Source organism: Podarcis tiliguerta (assembly GCF_965153285.1).
Source record: "Podarcis tiliguerta genome assembly, chromosome: 6".
Taxonomy (NCBI): Eukaryota; Metazoa; Chordata; class Lepidosauria; order Squamata; family Lacertidae; genus Podarcis; species Podarcis tiliguerta.
The window spans coordinates 12738223-12756910 of NC_139539.1; the positions used below are offsets into that span (position 1 = coordinate 12738223).

The 18688-nt window shown below is 40.7% G+C and overlaps 1 protein-coding gene across 4 annotated transcripts in view; it reads left to right on the top strand.

The window, feature by feature from the left end:
- The first annotated feature begins 3471 nt into the window (after window positions 1-3471).
- The window catches only part of SYCP2 (synaptonemal complex protein 2), a 47300-nt gene continuing 32083 nt past the window's right edge, over window positions 3472-18688 (top strand). For 2 of the 4 annotated variants that reach the window (XM_083447247.1, XM_083447250.1), the window contains exons 1-15: window positions 3472-3594; window positions 6002-6051; window positions 7918-8058; window positions 9260-9388; window positions 10472-10576; window positions 11259-11283; window positions 12438-12523; window positions 13284-13372; window positions 14548-14582; window positions 15478-15620; window positions 15698-15750; window positions 16395-16440; window positions 17380-17475; window positions 17976-18036; window positions 18259-18407. In XM_083447247.1, the coding sequence (XP_083303373.1) occupies window positions 6025-6051; window positions 7918-8058; window positions 9260-9388; window positions 10472-10576; window positions 11259-11283; window positions 12438-12523; window positions 13284-13372; window positions 14548-14582; window positions 15478-15620; window positions 15698-15750; window positions 16395-16440; window positions 17380-17475; window positions 17976-18036; window positions 18259-18407 (1185 nt within the window). In that variant the 5' untranslated portion in view covers window positions 3472-3594; window positions 6002-6024. Of the gene's footprint in view, window positions 3595-3626; window positions 3649-3706; window positions 4118-6001; window positions 6052-7917; window positions 8059-9259; window positions 9389-10471; window positions 10577-11258; window positions 11284-12437; window positions 12524-13283; window positions 13373-14547; window positions 14583-15477; window positions 15621-15697; window positions 15751-16394; window positions 16441-17379; window positions 17476-17975; window positions 18037-18258; window positions 18408-18688 lie in introns of those variants that run through there. The other 2 variants (XM_083447248.1, XM_083447249.1) reach the window with 2 other exon arrangements.

Genomic DNA, 18688 nt, shown 5'->3' on the forward strand with positions numbered 1-18688 from the left:
TGTAGCCTTATGAGGCTTTGCCCTCGGGTGGGAAAAGATATTGCGCCCGGGAAAGGGAAAATGGGAGTCAACAGACACTCAAGGAATAGTTTCGGAGAAAAAGCTTTATTTCTACCATCCATGAACTGGTAGAAGGAGCAAGTGTGATAGTTCACAAACAAGCACGAGTTCACAGTCATTTGCACAGAGCATATATTCCCCTTCCAGTTCCCTCCCCTTTCTCCTCCTCTTCCGAAGTCCTGCCTCGAGTTCCCCTGAGCATGAACAAAAAGCTCCTGTCTTGGGACTCTTCCAAGGAAAGGGGGGTGAGAAGCCAAGGGGTTTCAGCATGTCCAAAGATGTTGCAACTGAATGAGATAAGATTTGTTTCTCAGGCCTGCTTTGAACAGAGCCTATTCATTAGCCTTTTGAAGCCTTCTTGTACTGATAAAAGAATAACATTTTTCCTATGCATCTTGTGAGAAAAGCAGAGAAAAGCTGTTTTGGATTTTTAGGAGAAAGGGAATTTTGGACAGTTTTGAGGCTTGGTTGGGGGGGGGGGTTGACTTCGGGCCTAGGTGGGGTCACCTGTCCTCACCTCCTTCAGTTAAACCTTTGGTTTACTAGTAAAACTGAATTAGTGTGGCGTGAAATGATGCATGTCAAAAAAAAGTGTGTCACCAATATGAAAAGTTTGGAAAGCTCTGGGTTAGAGCAGACTGTGCCTCACAAGTTGGTTGTGAAGAAAAAATGAGGAGGGAGATAACTATCAGGAGACTTCTTCTTCTTCTTTTTTTAGCTTCTTGGATTAAAACATTTAATATCTGCATGGTAAACTAGGTGCACCATGTTAGTCAAGCACATATTAAAATCAATTAAGTAAACTGAGGGGCGGCACAAAAGTGGAAGCATCCTTCTATTGGGCTCTCTTAGCTGAACTGGCCTCCCACCAATCTCAGCTGACATAGTGACTGACATGGCGTTGTCCTCCCCCTTCCATCTGCTGAGCATATGGCCAGGTGAAAGGCTCACCAGCCGTATCCCTGCCAGCAGAAAGCCCCAAAGTGGAGCCAGCCCAGGATTCCAGATTTGTCTCATAGCCATCACCCGCTGCCATTGGGTCCAATCCAGACCTGATTGGACCTGTGCTGGTGCAGGGATCATGCCTGGTTATCCTGCCCCCTGCAACTGGCCAGGCTCCAGATCCATGGCCATTGGTTGTTTATATGCAGGCCTGTCATTGCAATCTCTGTATTGTATTTGAATGTAATGGATTTCATTTTATACTATTGCCAGCTGATGAAGAATTATCATTGAAACAGTTAATTTTCCTGGAAGAACTGTTCTGTCTGCTGTTGTGCTCAGTGACGCTTGGAGCACCCATCACCTCATGGTCTGCCTCCATTTCAGTGATCTTTGACGATGACTTACTCCTACCATTCCTGTTCATGGAACATTTATTTGATTCTTGTTAATTTGTGACTCCATGCACATGTTATATATCTTCTGTATATGAATTTTGAAACATATTATGTACTGAGTTGAATAGGATCCAAAATGCAGCAGTCTGATTGGTCCTAGAACAATAGGATTCAGAATGCAGCAGTCTGATTGGTCCACAGGAGCCACCCAATCCAGCTCCAGGTGGAAGTGAATCCGCAACCTGATTGGCCTATAGAAGAATTCCAGAATTAGCCAATCACATGGGGCCCATTGTGTAAATAATGTATACAGTGGTACCTCGGGTTACATACGCTTCAGGTTACAGACTCCGCTAACCCAGAAATAGTGTTTCAGGTTAAGAACTTTCCTTCAGGATAAGAACAGAAATCGGGCTCCGGAGGTGCAGCTAAAGTGGTGCTTCAGATTAAGAACAGTTTCAGGTTAAGAACGGACCTCCGGAACGAATTAAGTACTTAGGTACCACTGTATAAAGCAGACATTCTGGGGGAAATTCCATTCCTCCTCATCACTATGAGCTGAATAGAGCATGAAATCCACTCTTGACTCCGAGTATATTTCAAAACAGTATAGTGTTATAAAAATATTGTCAGTATATTATTAACCGACGTGTTGCTTGTTGTTGTTCACAGGCTCCAGATGTGGCACTGGCTCTGCCACGCCACAAAGCCCCTCTTGAATAAGAGGGGGCTGGAGATGAGGGATTGGGACTGCGAATTTAATTCATACAATGAATTTAACTGAAAGCATTTTGGCCCCTTGCATTTCCATGTCCTTGCACAGCTGCAGAGGCAAACTGCTTTTTCTTTTCCTGCAAAATCTGGCAAGGGGCTTAACCTATACAGTACTCTATACTGCAGCTTTAAAGCACATTCAAATCACATTCCCCTTCCCTCAAAGAATTCTGGGTACTGTAGTTTACCCCTCACAGAATTACAATTCCCAGCAAACTACAGCACCCAGGATTCTTTGAGGGGCGAGATGTTCCTCAAATGTACTTAAAAGCAGCTGTGTACTACTGTATAGGTTGTCTATATTTTCTTATGTTACAGTGACATCTGGTGGTGCTTATAAATTTTCCTCACAAGGTTTAACACTATTTCCTATTCCCTTTAAAAAAAAATGTTATTACAAGTAGAACAGTGCTTGAAGTGGCATACTTAGAAAATCCACATACTGATTTGAATAAAACGGCACTAGGGTGGCTGCTGCTGGATGTTTTGCCCTTTTTTTAGTCTGGGGGACAATATTTACCTCAGCGCTTATTTTTCTACGTTTTTAGAATGTGCAGTGAAGGAAACAGCATTTCGGCGAGCCCATGTACTCGCCCAAATTGAGCTCGTTTCTCAGTTGTACACATTTTTGTTTTAAACGCAACAACAGTGCTAGAATTTGGGAAGGATTTAAGAACTTGAAAGCAATTTAGTGAATTCTCCCCTCACATCTTAAAAAATGGAAGCCGTATTTATTTACTATGACTGGTACCATTACTACCAATAACAATAAATGTTAACTAGCGCCATTTATCATGAAGTCCAATGAGGCGAGGGCGTTATGAAAATACTGAGGTGAATTGAAAAGCACTTGAAGGGATACTGTGGAGAAGGGAAAACTGCTCAAGAGACCCTAAAGATGGTCGTGGCAGTTTGTGCGTTCGCGGGGCGCGGGGGAAAAATAGGAACACAGTAAATTAAGCGCTCGACATTTGGGCAAGTAATTAACAGAGCTTTAGCAATTGCGAGCGACAATCGCATCAACCTCTGGAGCGAGCAGGGGCGGGGCGAGAAACAGCGGTTGACAGCGACCGTTATCAGTCACGCTCGTCACCCGCTGATTGGCTGGAAGGAACAGGCAGCGTGGAGAAGGAGGAGGAAGCGAGCGTGACTGCGTGAGACTTGGGAGAGAGGATTTCCTCGCCCCGCCCCCTCCTCTGCCCGCCTCTGAGTGACCCCGCCTTCCACCTCAGGACGGCTTAAAGCGATTGGCTGTCAGGGTTCCTCGAGGCGGGCGTATTCCTCCGGAAAGGTGATTGGCTGGCGGGACGGCGGCGCGTCTTGGCGGCTTCGTTCGGGCGTCGTGTGAGGGAAGCGCTTAAGCCGCCCTTGCCTCGCAGCTGCAGCTTCAGGGCCGCTGTCGCCTGAGGGCGTTGGCCAGGTAACCTGGTAGAGCCGCTGAGTAGAGCAGGCCCACGGAAATGAACGGGCCTAAATTAGTCACGTCTCTTGGTTTCAGCGCGCCTGCCTCACGCCGGATGCAACCCTCGTGTTTCGATATACCCCTCCCCCCCCCCTTTTCCACTTCGGATTTCTTGGCAATGATCTTGCTAGATCGTTCGTTTCCTTTTCCTTCTGAGAGAAATCTAGCTAATTTTCGTGGAAATTTCGTATTTGCTTCGCTCGCCTTTTTAACTGCTGCGCCCCTTGGGTTATTTTACCCACCGGTTTACACATTGGGGGTAGAAACATGGAAGCGGACCCCCGTTTGCAAATGTTTCTTGTCAGCCTGCAAGGGAAAGGAGGGGACAGTGGGTGACATTTGCCTAAGGGAGGTTATACAAACGGTTTAAAATGAGTCATTCGTTTTACAAGTCTTCCTTGAGTATTTTGGTCCGCTTGAGCTTCATGGAGACAAGAAACTGCTCCTGTTGAGAGTTTTAGCTTAAACTGCATTTATCCAGGCAAGTGTTAACCCCAGCTTATCTGCTGTAAAACTCACCCTTGTTACCCCAAATTCTTACTAGCAGTTATGCAGCATACAGCAGCTTTTTCATACTGCTGTAGCATGGTTGTAGTTGCTTTGATAATTACTGCCAAAGAAATGATAAAAAGCCTTCAAGGGGCTTAGATTGCTGGATCTTGCCTAGTCATACCTGTTCCTGTGCTTTTAAAAGCATGCTGACCTGAAGCAATCAAAATATGAAGTTTTTCACGCCACAGGGCTAAGCATTATCACATTAGTGTCTGCACACTGAAGCATTAAAGGTACAGCTAGGGACAATTTCAAACTTTGTCAGTCCTAGAAAAGACCATCAATATGTTTTCTACTGTAGGAACAAAGTTATCCCAGAATGAAAATAAATAAATGTGTAAACTCCAGGGTAATTTGTTTATTCAAAACATATAAACAAACATGGTTTGGGATGCAGCTGAGGGAGGTTACAGATTGCATACATTTTTATTGCCTGTACAAGAAAAAAGGAAGGAATGTCACTCCAAAAGTTCAAAATTACGTACATTGGCTAATAAACCTAATGGCATTGGGTTGTATCTAATCCTAACCAGCTCCCTAGCCTGGCACGGTTTTATGGAGCAATAGGGCCACTTCTGTATCTGCAGCCTTGCTATGCATGTCAGATGGAAGGGGCAGTGAAATTGCTTCTGTAGCCTGGCACTGCAATTGAGCCTGATAACAGGTGGAAGGAGGACCCCTATGGCAGTGCAGTGATGCTGGTGTAACTAGATGGAGTCTCAATAGCCAGCAGGCTGGGTGGAGGGATACTCCCCCCCCCCAAAGGCCTGGTGCAAGGAGATTTGAATTGCTCTGTCAGGTCTGCTTAGTGTGAAATCCATGGGATTTAAGTGAATGCACTATTTTTAACTTGAAATCAGCCTACCAATATTATAATAAACCATGGCAGTCTTAATTCCAGTGGAGTGGTGAAGATGTCTCACTAAATCATCAGGTTCTCTTCTTGGGAGTGCTTCTGGGTGTGCGTCTACTGGATAGCTAGGCTAAGGCTGTGACAGCAGCTCATACCGAGCTACAGCTGATAATCAAGTATGTCCCTTCTTGGAAAATGGGGGTCTAAACTCAATGGTGGTACATGCCCTAGTAAGCATGGCTAGTTTGTTGAATGTGGAACTGCTCTATAATATCTGGCATAAGGTTAGTTGCAGAGTTTTTAAGTAACTGCACACTGAGACTTTGGCTAAGAAGTTGTAGCATTACTGAAAAAGACCTGCAGCACCAATTTACCAAATTTGATGGGTGCTGATCTTAAAGAATGGAAGTGTTCAGATCCCTAAGGTATGCTGGGCCTGGACTGTGTAGGGATTTATTAACACATTGAAATGTACAACTGTTGGAGAAGTCCTTGTATATTAATGTTTTTATCTATTTTTGCCTTTAGCAAGCAGGCATTCTTCATCAGTTGTAGCTTCTGAACCATTCTCAAAGACAACTGTTATAGTAGACAGATACACCAGTTCAAATATTAAATGGTGAAAATGGTGTTGCATAACTTGCAATGTTTGTATGTACACGTGGAAGAAGTTAACTGTGTTCAATGGGGCTTATAACGCTACTACATAAAATGAATCAATACTATTGTAAAGTAGATGCAGAGTCAGATTTTGAAGCAGAAATAGCTTTTAATTGCCACAGATAATCTTAAAGAACACATCATTTTAACCGTCGGTTTACTTGTACTTTTTTGTTGTGTTTTTAATATTACTGATAAAATGTAACTTTTTACAATTGTAGTGTACAGTATATTTATATTAATTAAAATTAGATTTTATATTAATTAAAATGTGCATTTTCTCAATTTTTTGCCTCTCAGGTTAAGTATATGAAACTGTCAAAATGCCTGTTAGGAGGCGGGAAGGACAGGTATGTGCTGCTCTGTATCTGTTCTGAGTTGATTTTGTTTTAATAGCTTAGCCTTTTACATTACCAAATAATAGTTTTACGGGCATAACGTATTTGTTTTTAATAGTCTGTACAGGCCTTATACATTATTATTCCCAAGAATGATTTTTTTGTTCAATCCAGACCCCAAAGAGTTGTAGAAAATTGATTTATTTGATGTTTAGCGCACCCTTTCCTCCCCCCCACCCCGCTTTGAATGTGCATAAAATAATAAAACTAGTGGAACTACTGCAGTATAATTGAATACACACATGGAAATATACTCAGAGTCGCCAAGTGATTTCATGCTCTTTATTCAGCTCATAGTGGTGAGGAGGAATGAATCAAAGTCCCCTCAAAGTATCTGCTTTATATACATTATTTACACAATGGGCTGCACATGATTGGCTAATTCCGGAATTCTACTGTAAGCCAATCAGGATGTGGATTCACTTCTATCTGGAGCATGATTGGGTGGTTGCTGCCAACCAATCATACTGCTGCATTGTTCTAGGACCAATCAGACTGCTGCATTCTGAATCCTATTGTTCTAGGACCAATCAGACTGCTGCAGTTCGGATCCTATTCAACTCAGTACATAACACCCCTCCCCTCTAAGTTCCAGTCCTGCCCGGGAGGTCGCATTCATAGTCCTCAAGGTACGCCGCCAGCCTACGTGTGCGTTGCGGCCTGGGGTGTTCCCTGGTCCGGGGTTCAGGTTCTGGCTCGTGTTCCAAGGATGCTGGCTGTGATGGGGCTGTTTGGTCTGGCGCAACCGGCTCGCTCAGTCGTGGTTCTGGTTCCGGTGTCCTTTTGGCCTCGCGGGTCCTCTCTGTATTTACTGATTCTGCCTCTCCTGCTGGCCCCTCCTGCTCTATGGGCCTCACTGCCCCACTGTTTCCTTGGGACTCCTCTGACCTGTCCTCCTCCTGGTTTTCTCCCGGGAATCGTAGCCGTATCTGGTCGCAGTGGCGGCGCCAGCATTGCCCCCCATCCATTAGCACCTCGTATGACACGGGGCCAGTGACCCTGGTGACTGTGGCGGTTACCCATGCTGGGCCTGCCCCAAAATTCTTTGCGTACACTGGGTCCTGGGCCTCGAAGGTCCGGGGGTTCCTGCCTTCCCCCACCACTACCTCATCCTGAGCTCTATCGGGGTGAAGGCGGTCCAATCTGATTGCAAGGCGCCGACCCATTAGTAGTTCAGCGGGGCTCCGGCCAGTCGTTGAGCTGGGGGTGCTGTGCTGTGCTAGAAGGAATGTGGCAAGGCGTTACTCCCAATCCCCTTGCGTCATGTGGCGGAGGGTGTCCTTGGTGGTCCGCACCATGCGTTCTGCTTGGCCATTACCCAAACCACTATATATCTTCCAAGTATCTTTGATTCAGGAACAGGTAATTGTTTCTTAATTCCTAAGGAACGTGTACAAATGCATACATAGAGCTTCTACATGATATCCCCCTCCTTTGATTTCAGAGAAAGGGGCTGCATTGCCTGTACATGCCTTTGCTTATATATACAGCTGTCTCTTCCATTGATTTGAATGGAGAAGCCACTGTGAGCATGGAAACTTTGAGTTGTGTCCAGTGTAGTACTACTTGAGCATCCCATCAGCGCAAGGATTTCTGCTTGCACAATGGAATATTCCCCCCTTTCCAGTCATTGCTATTAACAGTAACATCTTTCTAATATTTTAGTACTATACCTCTCTTTAAAAAAGCCAGAAAAGCATTTTAGTCCTAATTAAAAGATTGATTAAAAATACAGATTTGCATAAGATTTGTCACTGTGCTCAATGTAACTAAAGTATTAAGTAGTAGTATTTGTGTGCTTTTTCCCCATTCTGACAGCTGGAAAAATGTATAGATGATGCTACAAGAAAAAATGACTTCCAAGCATTGGAACAGTTCTTGGAAACTGATTTTTCTGGTGGCATTTCTCACAAATGCAGCAAACAGTTTCTCAATAAATTAGACAAACTTATATGCCAGGTAATTGATTTTTGTTTTTGTGTTACATCAGTACATAGTGGAATATTGTATAAAATATTGTTTAGGGCAGTTTGAATTACAGGAGAACCATGGGCTTGATAGTATTCTGAAGTATTGTTGATAGTATTCTGCCTCTTTGAGATGAAAATTGTCTGTTGTTAGTTTACAGACTCCATATTTCTGTTAATCTCTCAGCACAAAATCACATATGAACCTACTCAATGTTTTCTAAGTTCTTCTCCATTGTCCTTTTTTTCCAACAGACATGTGTTGGGTGGGAACAGGAGAGAGGTCTTTTAAGTTCTATTGCATTGCCCTCTCTTTGTTCGCTTTTAAATGGACTGTTAAGATTGTTTCATCATAGCATGCATTTTACAGTAAAAGCATCATTATGCTTTTATTCTGCTGCTCTACATATTTATGCAGTTATAATGGCATTTTAGGAGTAAAAATGTTTTTTGTGTGTGATTTACAATTTGGGTGGTGCTGTGGTCTAAACCACTGAGCGTCTTGGGCTTGCCAATCAGAAGGTTGGCAGTTTGAATCCCCACAATGGGGTGAGCTCCCGTTGTTTGGTCCCAGCTCCTGCCAACCTAGCAGTTCAAAAGCACACCAAAAAAGTGCAAGTAGATAAATAGAAACAGCTCTGGCGGGAAGGTAAACGCCGTTTCCGTGCACTGCTCTGCTTTCAGTGTTCCATTGAGCCAGAAGCAGCTTTGTCATGCTGGCCACATGACCCAGAAAAAAAAACTGTCTGTGGACAAACACTGGCTCCCTCAGCCTGTAAAGCGGGATGAGTGCTGCAACCCCAGAGTCGTCCGTGACTGGACTTAACTGTCAGGGGTCTTTTACCTTTACCTTTTTAAGATGACTTTGATTTTATCATTAAAAGTGATGTAAAATTTAAATTTCGTTGTGGAGACAAGCAGTTCATTTTTTTAAAAAAAATATGTTTCCTTAAATATGTGACTTCAAGGGGTCGGGCCCTCCAAAATAGTTGTGGAGTTGGTGCTGGTGTGGGGCAAGGAGGGAATCAGCAACATTTCTGCCACCGCCATATCCCCTCAGATTCTTGGATCTTTTTTTGGATGGAAGGAGACCTTCATTTGTGGATGACAAGTCAGGATCCAACCCATAGTTTTCATCCTGTTAAATAAAGTTTTTTGTATAACTACTGAAATTTTTGTTTTTCAATTTTCAGGGACTTGACAATGAAGAAGTCAAGAATGTTTCCACTGTGTTGAATACTCTTCTGAAGCAAGGCAGAAATGTAACCATATTAGGGGAAATTGGGTTTCCAGCAATGATAGAATATGGTCTTGTTCAAAAGATAAGTATAGGAAATTCAAAAATATTTCCTAGGAGTAATTAGAGATAAAGTACAGTGGTACCTCAGGTTAAGAACTTAATTCGTTCTGGAGGTCTGTTCTTAACCTGAAACTGTTCTTAACCTGAAGCACCACTTTAGCTAATAGGGCCTCCTGCTACCACTGTGCCACCGCTGCACGATTTCTGTTCTCATTCTGAAGCAAAGTTCTTAAGCCGAGGTACTATTTCTGGGTTAGCGGAGTCTGTAACCTGAAGCGTCTGTAACCTGAAGCGTCTGTAACCTGAGGTACCACTGTATTAGCAACATATTGGACGTCCATTTGATTTGAGTGTTGAACAGTGATTTAAAACTGATAATGGCTCCTTGTATGGGACGTGGGTGGCGCTGTGGGTTAAACCACAGAGCCTAGGACTTGCCGATCAGAAGGTCGGCGGTTCAAATCCGTATGACAGGGTGAGCTCCAGTTGTTCGGTCCCAGCTCCTGCCAACCTAGCAGTTCAAAAGCACGTCAAAGCGCAAGTAGATAAATAGGTACCACTCCGGTGGGAAGGTAAACAGTGTTTCCATGTGTGGCTGGTTCTCCAGAAGCGGCTTAGTCATGCTGGCCACATAACCCGGAAGCTGTCCCTCGGCCAATAAAGCGAGGTGAGCACCACAACCCCAGAATCGGTCACGATTGGACCTAATGGTCAGGGGTCCCTTTACCTATATGTATCACTAAATCATAACGATGATAAATCATAATGATTCTGCTCCCCAATAATTGTATCAGTCATTTGAGTGGAGAGGAAATGAGCCCTGTTCCCAGGCTGATTTGCATGAGTGGGAGGCAGTTATGTGCCTATGTGTTTTTCTTTTCTCTCTCTCTCACTCATTCTCTTTTTCTTTATGCAAGCATGTGTGATAAACTGTGTTGGCCACACCTACCACTGGCATGAGGCAAAGTTGACCATAAGTGCACATTGCCCTTGCGCCAAAAGAAGGCATGTTACCCTTGGTTTTCGTTTGGAGAGCAGCCTGGTGAATTCTAGAAATAATAACTTTTAAATGTATACTTATACAAACCTTTTATGTTTTCTCTACATGGTAAATTGGTTTGAAAAGGCTCAGGAAATTATCCAAAATACAGTAAATGAAAAGAATGACAAATTTGCCACTCTGTTTGAAGACTTCTTTGATGTTCTTATGGTAAATATGCACCTCTTGCATTGTTCCATAAATTGACATGTATTTTTTAAATATTTATAAGATGTACGTACTAAATATTTGGGGAAAAGCTTTTTTATGTACATTATTTTAACTCATTGGTCATAATTAAATATCTAAACATTAAGAAAACAAGAAATCCAACTGTATTAAAAAGCCAATTAGATTTTCATTGTTTATCCCATATGCAGATAAAGGATATCATGTTCAAAATTTCTGTTTGCTTATTTCAAATGTAAACTATAGTTACTGGTATGTACATATAAGCAATCTCATTAGGTTGTATCTTCTCTTCTTGTCCATTTCCTCTTCTTTTTTAGCATAATTTTGTGAAAATATAGTTATTACATGTGTATTTTTCTGGGGTCTGCCTAAACAGAAACAGAAAACAATTCTAAAGATTTCTCATTGATAGCAGAATTCAGTGGCTTTGGGGCATCCAGTTTTTGCTGATCCTTCCTATTCACTGCAGCCTGTCTGTTTTCTGAAAAGCTGCTTCCTGAAATGCTGTACCTCTGGGTTTAGCAAAATTCAAGTTCTGCCTTGGATGAATGGAATTGCTTTTTAATAGCACAAAGTCACCATTGGATACAATCCATTTCCACAAATAAATTAGTCCTGATTGTGCAGAGTGATTTTAATATGTTGTTTATTTAAATTGTAGATAGTACATGATGCCAGCAGTAAAGGTATGCATGAAACTAATTACTATAATTATATTTATTATATTTCTAGTTGCATATACTGTTAGTCCTATAGGTGTTTTGATTAATCAGTAATGAGTGTATTCTATATATTACAGTCAAATAGCCTATATGCTAGGCTGGGGGAAGGCACTTACACATTGTCAAAAAGAGAAAATGCATCCCAAAAAGTGGCAGGGAGAGGAAATAGACTTACATAAACTTCGCATATACTAATTTATGTGGAGAAAGGAAGAAAGAAAAATTGATGGATGCACATTTAGGCTGTGTACACACAACTGGCTTAAAATGCTGCCAAGTCATTTCCCCCCCAGTTTGGATGAATCTGATTTCATCCAATATAGATACAGAATAGAGATGGATTGTGGCTAATTTTGTGTGTAGACCACTTCCCAAAACAGTGCTGGGAATCCACTGGATAAATAGTGAATAGGAGGATGTACACAGCCTTAGGTATTTTTACAGTGATTTAAATAGAAATGCAGTACATTTCACTATAATGGGGAATACTGTGATCAGGTAAACTGTGTGCTTGCTTAGTTTGCTGTCCAGATGTTGTGTGTTGGTGGGTCTCTTCAAGAAACCTACTGCCCCTTCTTATAATTCTTTATCTTTAAAGTTGACTTGGACTAGACAGCTCTTCAAATAGAAGGCTGTCTTATATAAAGTAAGACACACGGCGACCTTATTGGATTATGAAGTTTCAGATAATCTACAAGCTTTGAAAGATGCTAAGTTTGTGGCTCTCTGTAGAAATGAAAAGGACTACTGTTGAATCATTATAGAGAAAGAGGCTGCAATCCTCTATACAGTCTTCTTAAATCCCATTGATTTAAGATTTAAGCAGCCCAACTTTCTACAGAGATGCAGCCAAAAGCTCTAGCAAATGAGCTTTACTGTTCCTTGTTCCTTTCAGGTTGCATAAATTAAAGATGGCTGAAATTTAGAATGCTTGTATGTTAAATTCCTGTTTGTTTTTGTGTCACTTCAGACAATCAATATTTATAAAGCTTGCTTGCTTTCTAAATGAAAGGCTTTAAAAGTGTTTATTCACACTATAATTGCCAGGTTTTTTTTGAAATATAATCATATGGCTTTGTAGAGACTCATGTAAATGATATATTACAATATTTGTTTAGGTAAAATACAAGTACTAGAAAATTTTGTTTTGCGAACATGCACACTTGCTACCGATAAAAGAATTAACATTTATATTCAGCAGGAGGTAAGAAATTTCTTTCTTCTGATCAATGTTAGGTTTTAATGATTATCCCCTGTTACCTGGAGTATTTTAAAAAGTTTTTATTCAGTTTTTTAAAAGACAGTATAGAAATAATGCACATATACCTACTTCTCTGATCTCTGTGTCCATTTGTTTTAACGTGTCTATTTTGATGCATTTCTTCTATATATTTTTGAAAAATGTTTCTCTGCTAGCACTATCCCATTTTTATAATTTAAATAAATTAACATCCATTTTTTCTCAAGCACTTTCAAGAACATTTCCTTTTTTCTTTCTCTTATGTAATTTCTGTTGTTCAGTCCCTTATGTGTTCTTTGGCTACTCTATCAGCACATAGCTGATACCATAGCTGACATACCAGCCACTAGGGTTGACTTTTGAAAAGTGCTTTTGTATTTTTAGTGATGCTTCATTTAGTGATGCTTCATTGTGTTGGCCACATACTTGTCCAACAAAGGCCTGACTGACATGTTCTTCTGCAGATTGTGGGTAGATAGTTTATCCAGACTTTAGCAGAGGAGAATTTCTCTTGCTCCACTAAACTGATAACCCTGTGTTGTACCCTTAGACTCAGATTTATATATTGCAGATCTTAAATGTTTATTCTGTAGTCATTAAGATCGAGATTCTTAAGTTACATTGTTTTAATAGACAATTAAAGATATTCTTTCACCTAATGCATTGCAAATATTTCTTGTTCTAATGTGGTTAGTATTCAATCATTTATTTTTATTATCCTTAGGCAGTAAGAAAATTGAACACAATGCTTGATTCTATGCCCCGAGATACTAGAAAGAAAATTATTTCTACAGAGGAAATGCAAGAAGTCATGTAATTATTTAATCTTTAATATAATTACATAAGCCTTTCCCCTTTTCATAAAACTAGAACCTTGGTAAGAGAATCTAATTTTGTGGCAAAATCATTTTGTTGACATGGCTCAAGTGTTCCTGATAAAGACAGGCCAAACGTTATTTTTATTTTTACAAAAACCAGCCCAAAAATAAACAGAAATGAAGACTTTTTGGAATGACCGCTCCCCGCATAAAACGGGGGGCGATATTTGCATAGATGCGCGCAGCCCCTGGATCTGGAGCGGCTCCATCAGCATAGGCTTGGCTTTGCCTTCCCTCAGGTGGGATACCTGGAGGTCTCCGCCTACCCCAGTCAGTTGACCAATCCCACCTGGGGGAAGCGTTGCCAAGGAGATCAGGCCAGGTAGGGGCGGGATTACCTGCCCACACAATAGAGGGAGGATCTTACCTGGGAATCCTCACTTGGCTCCAGAGCTTCTCCCACTCTACCCACCCTCAGTCAATGCCTTATTTTGCAGGTTAACTTTTCTTCACAGGTTTTGCAGGTTAACTTTTCTTCACAGGTATGCGGGTGCTGCTACGTTAAGGTCGCTGTCAAAGGGCCGGAAAGGAATTTCCCTGCATTGGCAGGTTTCGCCTTTCCCGTAGCAAAACGTCACAACTTTGGCGGTATCAGGCCTTAGGCGGAATCCTTTTGTCCATCTTCCTCTTTGCAGCGGCGATACCAGGGTTCCCCGTTAAAGGGGTTTCTGAAGGGAGGCTTTGACCGTATGCCGAAAGGTCGTCATTGATCTCCCCTGCGGCGGCGGCGTAACGGGGGCGGCTATCTCTGCTTGAACATATGTTCTCCAGATCCGGCCCATCCCCCCCACAACACTGGATAACCCTGATGCTCCCTAGGTCCCCAACTGGGGACTGGGGAGGGAGAACGCCCAATGCCTGAGCCAAGGTCTACCCACATTTGAAATTTAATAAAGTTGTGGCCAATTCAATCCCATAGCACGTTGTCTTGAGTCGTTATTCCACATGACGGGGGGGGGGGGGGCGCTCGGGATCTGGGGACTCCGCCTGTCCACACAATAATATATTCTTAATTGTGGATATCACCATGAAGGGGATGCACAAATCATTAAACAAAAGTATATAATTTTAAAAAAAACAAATCCTGAAACATAATATTTTGTTTTGCAGGAATGATATGGGAAAGAGAATTTTGGAAGCTGGGGGTAAGTGCAGAGGATACTTATGTTTATTAGCTTAGATAATGTAACAGAAGTAGTTTTGCTATTGTTCCCATATTGACAATGTTAAGAGTATAAAGAATCGCATTTGAACATGAACACGAATTTGACAAAAGCATTTAGTTCACACATAAAAAGAACCCTCCCAGCTCTCACCTGGGAGCTTTCCCCTCTTCCTCCAACTTCTCACACTGGGAGATCCTCTCTACCCTGCCTCTCATGCAAGGCCCTTCCATCACATTCCTGTATGTATCTTCCTTTAATTTAAGATAGGAAACTTCAAAAATCAAAATATAAATATAGATCGAATTAACAGAAAGAAAACAATAATTAAAGATCATAGAAATGTAAGATAAGTAACTAAAATGAAAGAGAGAGGTCTTTTTATTCTCTGTTTGCCAATTATGTAGATAACAATTATTCAAAATATGTACTTCATGTTAATATCTAGCTGTATTAAAGTTCAGCTTTTTCACAATCTGCTAGGTGTTGTTTTCTTCTTCTTCAATCCGAGGCATCTCAAATTTGGGTTTTTCCACTCTTTGAATAAGATATCCCCATTGGCACTCAAGGACTCTAGTTATGAAGCATCTTCATATTAAAAAAAACCGTACTGAGTATGCTCAGTCCTCACTGGGCTGTTTTAGAGGCCTCTATAGGTTATACCTACTTCTGCAAACCTTGAGGTCCCCCAAATCATACTTATGCACCCTTTTTGTTTCTCTGTAGCCCAGATAGCTACATGGCTATCATAACCCATTACCTTTATGCAATATATTATACATTGTATCATTTTTTTAAATTTAAGCAACTAGTTAGCAAGTGTAATATTTATCCCTGGAAGGAGGTTTTATGCTATTATTCCTCTTGTACATTATAGACTATGACCTCCAAGTTGCCATTACAGAAGCTTTGTGCAGAATGACATCAGAAAAACAGAGGCGAGAATTGGCAAGCCACTGGTTTTCAATGGAGTTTGTTAGTAATGCATTTAAAGAAATTAAGGATTCTGAATTTGAAACAGTAAGTCACATTCACATACTGGGTATTTCAAAGCAAAGGTATGATTGCAATACTTATGCTGCTTTTCTCCTTAACAGGATTGCAGAAAGTTCCTTAACCAGGTGAATGGCATTTTTGGAGACAAAAGAAGGTATGAAGTTAGCAATGAACCACCCTAAGATCGTTTGATGTCAGGCGGTATAGAAATGTAATTAATAAGAATAGTAATAGAAAACACTTTTTTAATTGAAGAAGAATGCAACATTAGATATATACACATGCAATGATATGACTTGACCTTTCATAAGGTCATAACACCTTGTTTGTGGGATCTGCACTGGCTGCTAAACTGCTTCCAGGCCACGTTTGGCAGTTTGATAAGGCCCTATACTGGAAGTAGTCAGATTACCCAACGGGTCACTGCTTTCTGCAGAAAACTTTCTTATTGAAGTCTGCAAAATATTAGAAACCTGCTCCACAGCAACCCAGAACAGCAGTGTCATTGTGGCTGCCGGTTCTTTGTGGAAAAGCAATCTTGTTAAGATATGACAGGTACCCACTTTTTGCAGTTTGTTCCTTCTTTTGCTTGAGGCAAGAAACTTAATCTCTCCAATAGAATCTTCCAACCAGGTGGGGAAAATATATATAAACATTTTTTTTAGGAAATATTTTGTCCATAAGCAGGACTTTAATTTTTTCCCATTTGAAAAGGTAATGGAAAGTGGGAACAATTACCTGTGTGAGTGATGAGGTGGAAATGAACATATCTTCATTCTGTAAATACTTTTTTGACAGGGTTTTTACCTATCCTTGTTTATCAGCTATGCTTTGTGAACATGAGGTAAGTTCATTTCTTTTGTCTTGTGTATTGTTTGTTTTATTAGAACTATTGGTGTTTTTGTTTAAAATTGAAACAGAGATATGTGTTTGATAGATTGTCAAAAAATTAGAGGTTCTTTGGAATGAAAAGGCAATTATTATTATGACATTGGAGATTTGACATCAACATAAAATTCTGGTCCAATTTGGACCTGGCGTTCCTAGTTTACTAAATTTAATAATGTTGAAATGAGTGTTTGACTAGTGTGCTGCCCCATATCTCTTCCTTTTAAACATTGTCCTCTTGGCATCTTAGTCACAGTTCCCCATTATCTCTGAAATGGAGAACTATGTTTTGATGTTGGTTTACTAACAGTTTGAATCCTGGTTAGTAAATGAATATACAGTGGTGCCTCGCAAGACGAAAAGAATCCGTTCCGCGAGTCTCTTCGTCTAGCGGTTTTTTCGTCTTGCGAAGCAACCCTATTAGCGGATTAGCGCTATTAGCGGCTATTAGCGGCTATTAAAGGCTTAAGGGATTAGCGGATTAGCTGCTAAAAGGCTATTAGCAGCTTAGTGCCTTAGAAAAAGGGGGTGGGGAGCGAAAAAAAATCGCAAGAATCGCAAGACATTTTCGTCTTGCGAAGCAAGCCCATAGAGAAATTCGTCCTGCGAAGCGCATTGAAAAACGGAAAACCCTTTCGTCTAGCGGGTTTTCCGTCTTGCGAGGCATTCGTCTTGCGGGGCACCACTGTAACACTACAGTTTCCTGTTTCAAATGTAATTAGGAGCAATGGTTTTAGGGGACCAGGATTGAAGTTCTGAGTATGATGTGTGTGCAAGATAAAGGGTTGAGTATACAGGCCTTACCTGTTCAATAAAACTATTGTGTATTTAGTAAGAAATCTTACACCATTACACATGCATTTATAATTTTATATTTGGATTGAATTTCCTTTAGCTACAGATCCCAGCAGATGACAACCTTGAAGAATTTTGGATTGATTTTAATACTGGTAGCAAAAGTGTGTCCTTCTATGTTGCTGCGGATGATGGTGTAGGTTAAGTATTCTTATTGTATTAATTTTTTAGGGATAGTTCAGTATTCAAAGAAAATCAGTTAAGCTCTTCTATGAAGGTACATAAGAGTAGCTGAGTGGATTTAGTAGATGTAGACTTTTTTCAAAACTACACTAGGTGTGGCAAGGGGCTGCATGGACTTTTATAGTCCTTGTCCTGCTTCTCCCCCAGCTGATGTGTCCATACTCAATCAAATGTACCAAGTTTCCTAGCCCACGTGCCCACTTTGGATAGTTGGAGGAAGGGAGCAGGTATAAAAAAGTGAGTGGAAAGTGGCACCTGTAACAGAAAAAAACTGGCAGATCACTTAGAGATTTGGTTGACATGCTGGTCCACAATCCTCCACAGTGTTCTGAAAGTAGTGCTCCAGGAGAACTAGTTGTTAACCTGAAATGTATGCCTTTTAACACCATATTATGCAAGCAAACAAAAATACAGTAAGAACTTTCATCCCTTTTCATCAAATGTTATTTTTAGGGTCATCAGTGGGAAACTGTTTGCATTCCTGAAGAAGAAGTAAAAACATACATTATTGAAGGTATTGAGCACATAAATTTATTTCTTATTCACAGTTACTGTTTCTATTAAAAGGGAAGGATGGGATTCATAATGAACCAATGGTATGATCATTACTCATTTCTTTTTTAAAAAAACAACAACAACCCTAAAGTTTATTTGAATGCATGCTTCTGCAATTTTTACAAATAATTAACATATAAGTAATCACAATTTAATATCAAAATGCTTCATTTTTGCCTAGAGAAAGACAATAAGAAATTGTTGACAATACATTTACACAATCCAATGTCTGTGGGTATCCAAGAAGGAGAGAAAATAATACTGCATTTTGATTCGGCATTGGAAATTGTGGATGCAGCGTTGAAGGTTTATGGTGCCTATAAACGTCAGGTAAAAGCAAACCAATTTCCTTTCTCATCTATCTAGCAACTGAAACAAAAATGGACGTTTCACTTTTTAGTGATTATAGTTCTTTTCATAGTTGGTTCTGTTTCTATTTATGTATTGCCAGTTATTCCTAAATGAACACTGCATGCAAGCACTTGTCCCAAATTAATCTAGGGTTTTCCAGTTCTGAAACTGCCGCCGAATAAAGTAGTGGTGATTTGTGTAGGCAACTGTTGAGCAAAATGTGGGAAAGAATAGAAATGTACAATAAATTACCTTTTAAA